This window comes from Ictalurus furcatus, chromosome 24 (genome assembly GCF_023375685.1).
Source record: "Ictalurus furcatus strain D&B chromosome 24, Billie_1.0, whole genome shotgun sequence".
NCBI classification, from domain to species: Eukaryota; Metazoa; Chordata; class Actinopteri; order Siluriformes; family Ictaluridae; genus Ictalurus; species Ictalurus furcatus.
Window position 1 is genome coordinate 8,870,186 of NC_071278.1, and position 13,469 is coordinate 8,883,654.

Consider the following 13,469-nt stretch of genomic DNA (forward strand, 5'->3'; position numbering starts at 1 on the left):
AAGTCTGGCGACCAGTCTGATGTCATTCTGTCGGACTTCGGTTTGTGTTGTCCGTGGGCCCAACAGGAGTTGATTAGCTCAGAGCATGCAGGCCATTGGACAAAAAGGAGGCGCAGGAATTAAGTCATCTAATAAACAAATGGTCTGTTTAGATGTGATGTAGCATCATGGCTCATGGCAGCAAGAAAATATTGTTCAGAGAGATGGGTTATGGTGAGTATCATGTTGGTTCTTTTTAAAAGACTTCCATGTGAAAGCTTGTTTGACGAGCTTCATGAGAACTTTTGTCCCAAGTGCTCATTCTGAAACTCTGCATGCCATATAAATATTGAGACAAAGTTACACACACAGTAGGTGACTTAAAGCTAAATACAAAGATATTCAAAAGAATAAATCTTAGTCAACGTTCTCTGTATGACAGAAACATAGTCAAATGTACCCATGAGAGTAACATTTTATATTAAGAGTTACTTACAACTATATATATATATATATAATATGAGTGTGTGTATATATAGACTCCCAGACACACACTGGCTTTCACGTTTGGCTTGAATGTGTTCTGAAGTGTTGTGACAGCCATTGCTAAATTTGAATGTTATGGGCAAGCAAGGGTTTATTGTGGCACAGCGGGTATCATTGCTGCCTCACAGCTCCAAGGAGTTTTGCATGTTCTCTCCCCGTGGCCATGTTTCCTCCAAAAACATGCTGGTAAGTGGATTTGTCACCACTAAATTGTTCCTAGGTGTGAATTAGTGTGTAAATACAGTACCCTGTAATCTCGGAATAGACTCTGGATCCACCGCGACCCTGACCTGGATAAGGCGGTTACTGAAGAGGAAAGCATGCATGGTTGGTTCATAACATCCCCTCTAGGGCTTTAACTTAACACTGAAAAACCCTTTGCAGGTATTTTAACACTTTGGCAGGTAAACCTACATCTTAACAAAAATGTGTCTTTTAGGGACTACACTAATATACTATCTACTATATGTACTGCTTGAAGAAGGTCCCCTTGTGCCTGAAAAGATGAGGTCAAAAAACGAGGAGTAGATAGAACAGTAGATAGAAATCAAAATGACATAGAAGATTGTGGAATGAGCAGAAAAGATGGCAACCGGCTCAGGTACAGTGTTCTAATAAGCAAATGTTTCATCAAAGCTATTTGTGTTCGATTTGAATGGAGCTTACTTGTGGTTAAATAGCATCCAGTTAATTTAGCAGGATTCAAAGGTGCAGTCATAGACTCACACGCAGTGTCCTTTCAGTAATAATGCATTTGGGGTAGTGATGTTTTGGCTAGTGGCAGGCTATTAAATTTGGAATGCAAATAGCCAGTAACTGGGGAGCTACAGAGATCATATTAAACCCTGATTCCCACAAAACCTGAATTTGAAGACTCTGGAGTGAACTGTGATCCCTAGAATACACAAAGCAGTGTATGCGTACACACACACACACACACACACACACACACACACACACACACACACACACACGATATATTTCTGTCCTCCTATATTTTTTTTACGTCCCTGGTGCATAAATTCAAATAGTATCTCTTCACCCACATGCAGTCTCGTGTTCACATCATGGTAACACTGTCAGTCTGCTGGAAAGCACTAAGCCTTTCTCTCTCTCTCTCTCTCGCTCTCTCTCTCTCTCTCTCTCTCTCGCTCTCTCGCTCTCTGTGTTTGTGTGTTGGGCTGCGGTTGCATTCTGTGGCTTTTTATGGTCATGTTCTATATTTGAGCCGCTGTTAGTCTGTGGCCTTGGTCAAGTGACGGGCCTGTCAGTGGATGCTGAAGAGTGTTTGTATGGGCTACATTTTAGCGAGCACAGCTGTTACTCTTTCTAATTCCCTCACAGACTTCCAAACTGATATGATCTCAGGCCCCCAGTCAAGGAGTTCAGTTTTAAGTTAACATCAAGGTCATTTCTGCTGTTTAAGATGCACCTTGTAATGTGTAAAAGTGAATCATAAATCTTAACAAAAAAAAACCAATTGTCATTCTCGATGTTGTCATTCAAAAAAAAACAACTCTGTTTCCACATTTCAGACTTGTGGATATTTTTCTGACCCGGAAATAAACTCGGAGCAGTCTTTATGAGGAATACGTAGGGAGTAGAAACGAATGAGGAAGAGGAAGGCTTGTCATTGCATTTGTGTTTCACGTTGTTTGGGGTTTTTTTTTTCTTCACTATCTGCAGTGGAGATTTAATCAGAAAATAAGGAATAAAACATGATGAAGCATGCTGTGATAGGAAATTAATCAACAACCACTTGGAAGTTTTTATTAAAGAGTGATACTGTTGATATTGTTAATAGCTGCATTTAATATTTTGGAATCTCCACAAAACACGTTAGTTCCTATTACTGTTATCACTTACATTATAGCAGCTATAAACAGTCCTTCGCTCACCAGGCTCTCTTTTTTTTCCCTCTCTTCTGAAGTTAATAATAAAGAAATAATAGCCTGTCATGTTCCTAAGAAAGATTTTCCTATGTTAGAAAGATGCAGCTTTAACTCTGACTGTTACAAAGGTGCTGACACTGGAGACTCCGTCCAAAAATGCTAAATCTCCACACAGAAAAGGTCACCATAGCAACAATTAAACACATTTTTAAAACATGCGTTGTGTACATTGTTACTATAGACACAATGATGTATTAGAAAGAGTGTTACTATAATCTATTCAGACAGAAATATTGTCCAAGCCATATTCTTATTGCAAAATAATCAACAGCTTCTGACCAATCAGAATCGAGCGTTGCTGTGGTATGTGGGGAAGCAAAAGTTCCTGTTTAATTTATTCCTCAGGGACTAAACCAGTCATAGTGTAGAGATAGGGAAACTGCTTCAGTCCCTTTCCCTTCTACTGAAACTGGTCGGAGGGAAAGTCCACACTGATGCAGCAACAGGAACAGACTATTGACTCGGGCTATGGATTATTGTTTACTCCTTACTAGAGTTTTTCTTTATGTTTGGTCTCTTGAAGTTACAATGCTTATACTCTGAGAAGCTCTTGGTATTGGAAATTATTTTAATTGTTTATTTTTAACCGTTAATTACGTACTAAAGATCGGAATTTAATAACAGCCTTAATGTCCATGTGGAGCATGAAAGGACTGTCTTTATCTGCAGAAATGAAAGTCATGTGCATGCCGTTAGAGGAAAAGCCCTGCTGCATGCTTTTATTCATCCTCAGCATACGCCTCCACAAAAACAACATATAGTTTAGTATAGTATAGTATAGTATTTGTTCTTGGGATCACCAGTGTCACATTTATTCATGCTTATTCATATCGGAATATATTAATTCACACATCCGCATAAATCACACACACAAAAAACTGTAAAAATCCTGATTTTGTCATCTGAAGAATTGAAATCTGACACTCAGCCCAGCCAATGGAACTAAAAATGAGTGCAATATTATTAGTTAAAATAGGATCAGGTCATTTCCCCGCAAAAAGACAGCATTATGAAATCAACTAAATATGTAACGATGGTAGATCTAGCAACAGCACAAACACAAGCCACAACACACAGTATAGCACGGATATTATAAAAGAAACAGTGTGTTCCTGTTCTCTCTGTTATGCTGAGGTAGACTCTAAACACTGAGGCCGTGCAAAAGGCCTTACAAGGCCAGTGGGATCTCCCTATGCACAGTTGGAATGCTGGCTACGAGGGAACTGCCGCTGTCTGGACGATACACTGGAAAAGTGCGCTCTCTCTATGAAGCTCATTCAGGATCGTTCTGTGTTTGCTTTGGCAATGGAGGCGTAATGCTCCATAATGTTGTTTAACAGTGTACTAAATTCGGGCCTGTTATGGTGAATTGTTTTCTTTTCTACATTTCTTCACATGCAGGTTTTAGGAGCTGGTTATGTGTGTGTGTGTGTTCTCTAATCAGACAGAGCTGGCAGACCTCCTCAGGCCCATCTCCGAGCAAATCGAGCAGATCCAGACCTTCAGAGAGAAGAACCGTGGCAGTCGTCTGTTTAACCACCTGTCTGCTGTCAGCGAGAGCATTCCTGCCCTGGGATGGGTGGCAGTGGTGAGTCAATTTGTTCCTTAGATTATATCTAAAAGCCTTAATGCTGTAATAGTAATGTTTAGTGAACATCTCAGTTATTCAGTTAAACAAAATCCCTGTAACTTCTATACACAACTATGTTAGAATAAAGTTGGATTTAGAGGTGGAAGTTCAGCCAATCAAGCAGAATATTAGACTGTGTTGCATCAGAGCGAACCTAATCATCCTGACCCTGGACAACCCTGGAAATTGTTGCACCCCTAATTCACCCCTGGCTTTCACTAAAGCAGTGGTTCTTAACCTGGGGGTCGGTAAAGCAGTAGGTGGGGGGTCGTGGGAAAACTTTTCTTTTAAACGATTGTACATGGGTTGACAGAGCAGGTTTTCGGATATCCGTGCACGCCCAATATCGAGAACTTGAATCGAACCGAATACCAAGACATGGCATAGAAGGAAAAAAAAAAACCCATTCACATCGACCTATCTCTGTGAGGCTGGTTTTTCAGTGCTAGTGAACCTGAAGAACAAGTACAGAGCCAGACTCATGGTTGAAGATAGTTTGCGTCCGTTCCTCAGCCACGACTGGACCACCTCGCATCCTCTATCCAAGCCTAACCATGCTACTGAGTGAGGAGCATGAAGAAAAGGGGTTGGGGGTGTGTGCAACAAGCTACTAGCGTGGAGGTGTGTGGGGGTGTGTTTCACAAAACAGTGTCATTCTTAAAAGTGGGTCGCGCTTGTAAAACGGGGTCGTGCTCTCACTCTGAAGCATTAAGCCAGCCACCACATCACCACACTGCTTGTGCAACGTCATAGGACAGCTGAATGCACTAGGAGGAAAGCACTAGCTTCCCTCTTGCATATACATGAGCTCACAGATAGCGTGATTTGGCTATTTTTACTCTGATTGACAGGGTAGACACCACTGCCATCCTTTCCACCCACTGAGCAGACTTAGCAAGATTGTTCTATAACAAATATAAGTTTATTAAGCCTATTTCTAGACATTTTACTAAGTTCTGGATTAGATTTGGTCTTATTTTATTGGTAGAAATTTTTCTTCTTTCTAGAAATAAATCAACGTTATCTGACAATTTCAAGCTTAAAACTAGAAATATCAAGCAGTAAGCTTAATAACCTTATGTTTGTTTTAGAGGTGGCACAATACCACGTTTTCTTTTCCAATACTGATACTGAACTCTTGAGTATCACTCCATACCCATACCCATCCAATATTGTTTTCTTTAAAAACAACCAAGCGTAATTTTTTATTTTTTTTAACTGAAGCACTTCACACTTAAACTTTTTATCCAAAAAATCACTTACACTGTAATTATAAGTCTTTTTAATATAATATAAACATAATAAAATCAATCTTAACAAAAGAAAAATGAAGGAAGTCTCTTTATATTTAAACATTTCTAGTTCCAAAAATAAATTTCTTTTTCAAATGCATTTACAGTCTGTGCCATTTGTTACAGATCCTGATCTCCTATATGTTTTCTCTGCTATCTGATCCACTGTTTTTGGGTATCGGACCAGTGCCATCTCTAGTTTGTTTAATAATAATAATCGAATTATACACATTTATCTATATTAGATATATTTTAACCTATTAGATATCATTTTATATATGATGCATGTCATTTGTTGCTATGCAGGATCATTTATGCTCCGTTGGCCACCTGGAACAATGGGTGGTTGTGGCATTGTGGACATTTATTTTGGTGTAATAGTCAATTTTTGTTTTACTAGTACACATAACACAAAATACTGCATAGAACTATCATTTTTTAAAGCCATAGCTTCAGCAGTGTATTATATGGCTAAAACTGCTCTCCGGGCCGGAGGGCTTGTCTGTGTTTACACTCCATCTCAGTCTGTTCAGAAAAAAAAAGTTATGGTGAAAACTGGTAAGCACCCATGAGGGAAGACAACATTACCTCACAAGCAGATAAATAACTAAGTAGCATTATGCTGAAGTTGCTTGAAAGGAGGCCCAAATACTCGATATAGCCCACATCTAAATAACGAAGTTATTTATTAATAAATAAACATCCTGCCTCATTGCTTGAAAGTGATGTCATGACAGTCCTTGCTAATGCTACCTGTAATTGAACTCTGGGGGCGGGGCTTTGTGTCCATGGATGAGAATGTGGGCGGGCTCAAAGAGTACTTTTCCACTGTTGCTGACATTCACCTCCATAATCGCTAGAGACCGGACCTTGAGTATTGCATCTTTAAACTTGAGGCCTGAATTCTTGAAGCCTTCATTTGTCACATATACATTATAGTACAGTGAAATCCTTTTCCTCACATATCCGAGCTTATTAGGAAGCTAGAGTCTTACTGATTTAGATAAGATGAACAAGCTGGCTGGTGATACAAATTCAGCCATGCACCGTGTCATACCTTACCATGGGGTCAAACACCAGTGGTGAAGGAATCTGAGACGATGGTCAATAGATGATTGTTTGAAGCATTAAAAGCAGACTGCAAATATTAAATGTCACTTAACAATACGCTCTCGGTTTTACAGTATATTCATTAAGCTATGCTCAGGGAATATGGGAATATATGTTCAACGTCTGTGCCGAACATGCCAAGGGCAACTTGGAGCGGTGTAGCGTTTGACTTCAAAGATTTTGGGGACGATTATTGAAGCTTTTTTGCTGGAATGATAATAATGGCTGTTCAGCTGCAGCTTTAGAACTAGTCATGGTCTAGTCATCTAATCATTGCTCATAATAAGTTTTCTTCCCTTATAAGGCCTACATTTCTACATTACAAAAGAAGGGATTATTTCCACATCCACTTCCATGGTCAGTGTTCATGCTATCAGTGACAAGGCTACTGATCAATATTTAGAGTAGATTGAAATATTTGTTCGTGGCTTCTCTTCTGAGTATTTTATTTCACCTAATCCTTGTCTCTGACTCACTGTGCCGTGTGGTGATCTGGACTCTGTCAAGTCCATCGGCTGCTATACTCCTTTCCCAAAAGATGTGTATATTACCTAATCAAAACTTCTTATGTCCTCATTATATAGTTTACACTAGTCTGCAGCTGTGCCAGCGATGTAAACCTTTTGCCTCATTGTAAATGCTCTTCTGTGTCTGAGCTGGGAAAGACATTACTGATATTTCTTTTTAGTGTTCAGTATGTACAGTACTGGTTCTTTTAACAGCTTTGAACTGTACATAACAATAGAGTCGTTACCTTACTGTCTTTATCTGTTAGAATCAGAAACCAGGGCCTTATGTGAAGGAGATGAACGATGCTGCAATGTTCTACACCAACAGAGTCCTGAAAGACTACAAAGACACGTAAGTCTTGCACTGGCTTATAAAACCTACGCTTAGACAGTGTAATCCAGTAACTAATGACATTATTTACTAATATTGGCTCAGATATTTATGAGTCGCAATAAATCTGTACTTTATGTCTAACAAGATAGAAAATGAGTAATAGTAACTATTATAGTTAATCAAAACTAAAGGTACAAGAAAAGAAAACAGTTTTGTAAAATGAAATGAAAACATGTGCTAATATGAAATGAGAAACTAGATGTGTACAACGCTAGGAATGTTAGCAAAGTTAGCAAAAATAGCAGAAGTGGTTTTTGTACAACCCCAATTCCAGAAAAATTGGGATGCTGTGTAAAATGTAAATAAAAACAGAATGCATCTCACAAACCCATATGTTATTCAAAATAGAACCTAGAAAACATATCAAATGTTTAATCTGAGGAAATGTACCGTTTTTAAGGAAAAAATCAGGTCATTTTAAATTTGATGGCCGCAACACGTCTCAAAAAGTTGGGACAGGGGCAACAAAAGGCTGCAAAAGTTCCTCAGTTTAAACATTTGCTATGTTTTCTATGTTCTGTTGTGAATAACATACGGGTTTATGAGATTTGTAAATCATTGTGTTCTGTTTTTAAAAAACAGAAATGAAAAATGTTGACTGGCAGAAATAGAGACACTATTCTGAATCCCCTTTCAAATATAACTCTCTGGCTTCTAATAACATAGTGTGCAATGCTCTCAATACAGGTTCTGGTTAAAAGAATACAGGTTCAGGTTCTGTTTTTTTGCTAACAATGATCTATTTCTATTGTAGATAAGATACCAGTATCAGAGCTTTGAGTCCTGGCCATTAACTGATACTGATCTGATCCTGACATCACACTGACCAAGCCTACTTCCTTCAATCTTCTGAGAGCTACATCTGTTATGTCCCTAATTTCTCTTCTGGCCAGTGTCAGCTCTAATCACAAGATTATTTTACTCAAGTACATGGCTTATGTGCATAATTGCATATTCACATTTCCATTGATGGAACACAACGGAAAATTTAATATACTACAGTATACTCCAAACCCACTGTGTTACATATCTCACATTAAACTACACATCTGCCCTCTTCCGCATATATGAGCTCACAGAAGCCCACGATTGGCTAGTGTCACTCTGATTGAAAAGGAGAGAGTAACGCCATCCCTCCCACCCAGAGAGATAATTTTGCACTATAGATTCCCAGTCATGGATGGCTGTAGCATCGTCGGGATTCAATCTCACGATACCGTGAACGCTTTTCTGTCATGCCACTCAGGAGCCCTAGTGCTTAATATTTAAACTGAACTGTTAAACATGAGTTGTTCATGATTTTCCTGCATGTCACACAACTTGTAGTGTGCACTCATGGATTCCTCATTTAAATATTAGACACCAATACAGCTCCATAAATTTCAGTCTGAGCTAAACTACAGTCAGGTCCATAAGTATTTGGACAGCGACACAATTTTCTTGTGTGTCTCTGTGCACCACCACAGTGGATTTAAAATGAAGCAATGATTGAAGTGTAGCCTTTCAGCTTTAATTCAAGGGGGTTAACCAAAACGTCGCATTAACCGTTTAAGAATTACAGCCATTTTTTTTTACAGAGTCCCTTCATTTTCAAAGGCTCAAAAGTATTTGGATAAACTAACAATCATAAAATATATGAGGATTATTTTTAATACTTGGATGCAAATCGTTCGCGGTCAGTGACTGCCTAAAATCTTGAACTCATGGACATCACTAAATGCTGAGTTTCCTGCCTTGAGATGCTTTGCCAGGCCTTCACTGCAGCTGCTTTCAGTCCATTGTCGTCAGTCAAATTCATTGTGGTGGTGTACAGACGCAAAATGACACACAAATTGTGTCGCTGTCCAAATACTTATGGACATGAGTGTAAATGAAAAAGACCCAAAAATATCTCAAATAAAAACTAAGAAAACCAAGAAACTTGAGGCTAAGAAATAATATAAAAATCAAAATCATAATTTAAAAAAAAATCAAAAATGTAATAAAACCGGTGTCGGACCATCAATGCGGGAAAAATACAAACAATAATGAAACCAAGTAGCGTACTAAAAGCCTTAAATCCTGAATCGACTTTGTAAGAGTAATCTGCGTATTTCTTGGTCCGGCTGTAGTGACCCTTGCCATGTGGAGTGGGTTCGATCCTACCTGAGTATCTGGACTGAAATGCAGGCCTTTATTAAACAGTACTACACCACTGGACTCGTCTGGAGCAAGACTGTGAGTAGGGATTTCACTTTCAAACTTGAAAAAAAAATCTATCAGATGATTAGTGTGTTCATCTTGCTGTTATCTTGTAGCAGGGTGTTTCAAGTGAGGATTAGTTCAAACTTGAAATACAGGAAGGGACATTTTTTCCATTTTTAGTCATGAAGCGACTGCTTCAGTGAGCATAGAGCTGATCTGGGCCGTGATAACCATCCGGTTGTAGGGATATCTCCCAAAAAAAGATGCCCACATCTGGTAATGCTTGTCTCCAGGGGTTTTCATTTCACCTCCCATTCTCGTTCTATCTCCCAGTTACATTGGATCCGGTTTTATTAGCTACTCTGTTCATTCAGAGTTTGCCCTAAAAAGGCTGCAGGAAACTTTTAAGCAGATTATGGCTCGGTTTAGGCTTACACGTGTGTTTATTTGAAATGCTGTCTTCAATGATCAGAAAACACAGAGCAAATAAATCTCCAGACAACTTACAGCTTATAACTGATATCGCCTGGACATATCATTCCAGAAAACGTATATCTACAATAAAGAGATACTGTTGTATTTGATTTAATAACCGTGTGTGTGTGTGTGTGTGTGTGAGGGATTGAGGGGTTTAAAAAAATAATAATAAATCCCAAACACTGACAGTGTGCAGCTGCTTTCCTGCTACACATTAAGTGCAATTCACATTTATTTCTGTTTTCACTTTCCTCTTTTCAGTTGGGTGGTTGAGTATGCATGTGATTGTTGAAAACACGTGAAACGTGCTTAGCTGAGCAAACGCTGCACAAAATAGGCTAGAAGACTCAAGTAATATTCTGATTGGATAAAAGCGCTACATGACTGCGCCATTTACCATTTACCAAACACTGTGTCTCATTCACCCATTCACACACACACTCACACACCAATGGTAGCAGAGCTGCCATGATTGCCTAAAGGTTTAGAAATTGGCATCTGACAGCTAAGTATAATGAGTCTTGTAATTGGCTAGCATTGTTGGATCTGCTGTTGAAGTGACATCACGTTGCTTTTGCCATATTTGGCGAACAGGCTACTGACGCAACCTGATCACAATTGGCCAGTGGAGACGCATTCAAGGCACATGAATATACCGTGTATGAACAACTATCCGTCTTAGCTGACCATGTGTGATCGGATCACCCGAGACGAAGGTTAAAGTGCACCTATTATGGTTCTTCAAGTATTATCTTCCATGTAGTGTGTTATAGAGCTGTTTGTGAATGTAAAAAGTCTGCAAAGTTTCAAAAATCAAAGCGCATAACCAACGGAGTTATCGACTCTCAAAAGAAGGAATCGATTCTGAACAGCTGAATCAAGTCGTTAGTGATTCCAGACTTTACTTCCTGTACTGACCTACGTAGGTTTGTAACAAAAAGCCCCGCCTCTGATCTTCATCGGCTGCTTGCTGACAGACGGAGCTGAAACTCGTTATGGTAGTGAGCGTTTCCTTTTCGACACACGCTGCCAGCGGTAGACCAGTCAGAACAGACTGGGACATCTGACCAATCAGAGCAGAGTATGCTCTCTGAAAGGAGGAGTTTGGAACGAATCATTGAACGGGTCGTTTGTGACACTGGTGGAAAAAGGTAATGCTGCAGTTTAAATTATGAGCACATTAAAGTGTTTTTTGATCTTGGATGCATGTAAATCTATTGTATGAGACCTTTAAAACAAAATTAGGCACGTTTCAAAACCATAATAAGTGCGCTTTAATACCGAGTCTGAACAGGGTCTTTGAATGTTTGTCTCTGGTTGTCATCTGTGATGAGATATGAAGGAGGTGTGCATGTGTTTTGGGGGGTTAATAAGTTTATCTGTGTGTGTGTGTGTGTGTGTGTGTGTGTGGTTGGAAACCTGAGAACGCGCAGTAGCTGTGTGTGTGTCAGCTGTCCCTCTTGCTGTGAAGGGTTAGAGTGTGATGGAGTGTGTGCTGCGGACAGGTGGCTCTCAGGGTCTCTTTGAAAGGGTTTTTACCAAAGAAATATCTCCAACAAAAGCCCAGTGTGTGTTTAGATCACCACCTGTTCACATACATACGCCTTGGGTAATTTAAACTCTCTTCTCATATTATTATCAACACTTTCATGTAATCAATTACTGTATGTTTGCAGGCTACAGTGCATTCACATAAACTCTTTAATCCTTCACCTGTACTGTAACGTTGATACTGTTAAGTTTTGACCTTTTGGCGTCATAGGTTAAGGTTCAGCCGCTGAACCCATGCTGAACCTGCACATCAGCACAACTACGTGGAGTGACAGCAGCGTGTGAGGTTGTTTATGTTGGAAAAGAAAAGACGTGTGTGTAGCAGTTGTTGTGGTGTATGCGTTGAAGAGAGGATTGTGTGCAACTGTCAATGGCAGCTGTGCTGACACAGAAAAAAGGCTTAAGTGTGCCTCATTGAACACGGTAAGCAACTGCCTCACGTTCATCTGCTGTCTGTACATTAAAGGCAAAATTCATAATGTTCCAGATGAATATTTTTAGGGTCCTTGTCTTCAAGGTTGTCATTTATCATATACTGAAAACAAGGGAATATGTGGTCGGTCAGGTTTAAGAGAAAATATTTATGTATAGTTACATATTTAGTTTCTCATCGAATTGGGATTTTTTTACGTATACTAAACTTAATTTAAACAAGTATCTAATGTACTAGAATTATGTCAAGTGAGTATGATCAATTCACGTATTATTGTTAGCATGTTTGCCACACACCTCATGGGTTGGAGGTTCGGTTCTCGCCTCTGCCCTGTGTACGCGGAGTTTGCATGTTCTCAGTGTTTCGGGCCGTTTCCTCCGGGTACTCCGGTTTCCTTCCCCCAGTCCAAAGTCATGTGTTGTAGGCTTTTTGCCATTTCCAAATTGTCTGTAGAGTGTGTGTGTGTGTGTGTGCACGATTGTGCCCTGCGTTTGGTTGCCCCCCCCATCCAGGGTGTCTCCCGCCTTGTGCCCCTGGGATAGGCTCCAGGCTCCTTGCAACCCTGTGTAGGATAAGCGGTATGGAAAATGGATGGATGGAATCTAGTGTTGGCACTGACAGGAAGAAGTTACTATAGTATAAATTTAAGGGGATTAAAGTGTTCAAGTGTGGCATAATAGCACAGCAGGTAACGCTGCTGTCTCACACAACCAGTGGCCTGGGTTTGATCCTGAGCTTGGGTGAGTGTGTGGAGTTAGATTTAGATTTTATTCCAGGGCTTTGAATACACATGAGCAGATTGTATGAAAACACATTGTGTTAATGCAACTCAGTTTATTTACATTGAACCAATGTACACATTTGAATTATGTTAATTTCAGTGGAATTTTTTTTCAGTATATCTTTTTCTACACCGAGTTTTTAAAAAACTTTCTATGTTTATTTTTCAAAGAGCCTTAACTATATTAGATTAATGAAGAAAACAAGGGACTGTGTAAAGGTTTAAAACCTTGAGTCTATTTTACTTATATTACAAAACATTAAGGCTTAAGCATAAATGAGTGTCTTTAAATGTTCCAGACTTTCTAGATCTTGTGTGTGTGTGTCTATATTTATATATATATATATATATATATATATATATATATATATATATATATATATATATACACATACATATTGTGGTAGATCTTGGGGGGAAATGTGACTTTTGAATCCCTGGCCATTTTAAAGTTGCTTAGTCTGAACAGAACAAATAGGACCATTGTTTCTGCTACTGATTTATTTAATACATTAAAAAACAAAATGAAGATTTACTATCCAACAAATTATAACTGGGTAGAGGGTGGCATGTTGGTGCAGTGGATAGCATTGTTGCCTTGCAGCTCCAGGGTTCTGGGTTAAATCCCAAA

At 39.2% G+C, this 13,469-nt stretch overlaps 2 protein-coding genes across 2 annotated transcripts in view; both read left to right on the forward strand.

Moving 5' to 3' along the window:
• Positions 1-13,469, forward strand: part of vps28 (VPS28 subunit of ESCRT-I) — a 200,612-nt gene that overhangs the window by 168,874 nt on the left and 18,269 nt on the right. The window lies entirely within an intron of this gene.
• Positions 1-13,469, forward strand: part of cap2 (cyclase associated actin cytoskeleton regulatory protein 2) — a 31,325-nt gene that overhangs the window by 10,037 nt on the left and 7,819 nt on the right. The window contains exons 5-7 of the mRNA XM_053612335.1: positions 3,922-4,065; positions 7,285-7,370; positions 9,524-9,629. Of these exons, the coding sequence (XP_053468310.1) occupies positions 3,922-4,065; positions 7,285-7,370; positions 9,524-9,629 (336 nt within the window). The remainder of the gene's footprint in view (positions 1-3,921; positions 4,066-7,284; positions 7,371-9,523; positions 9,630-13,469) is intronic.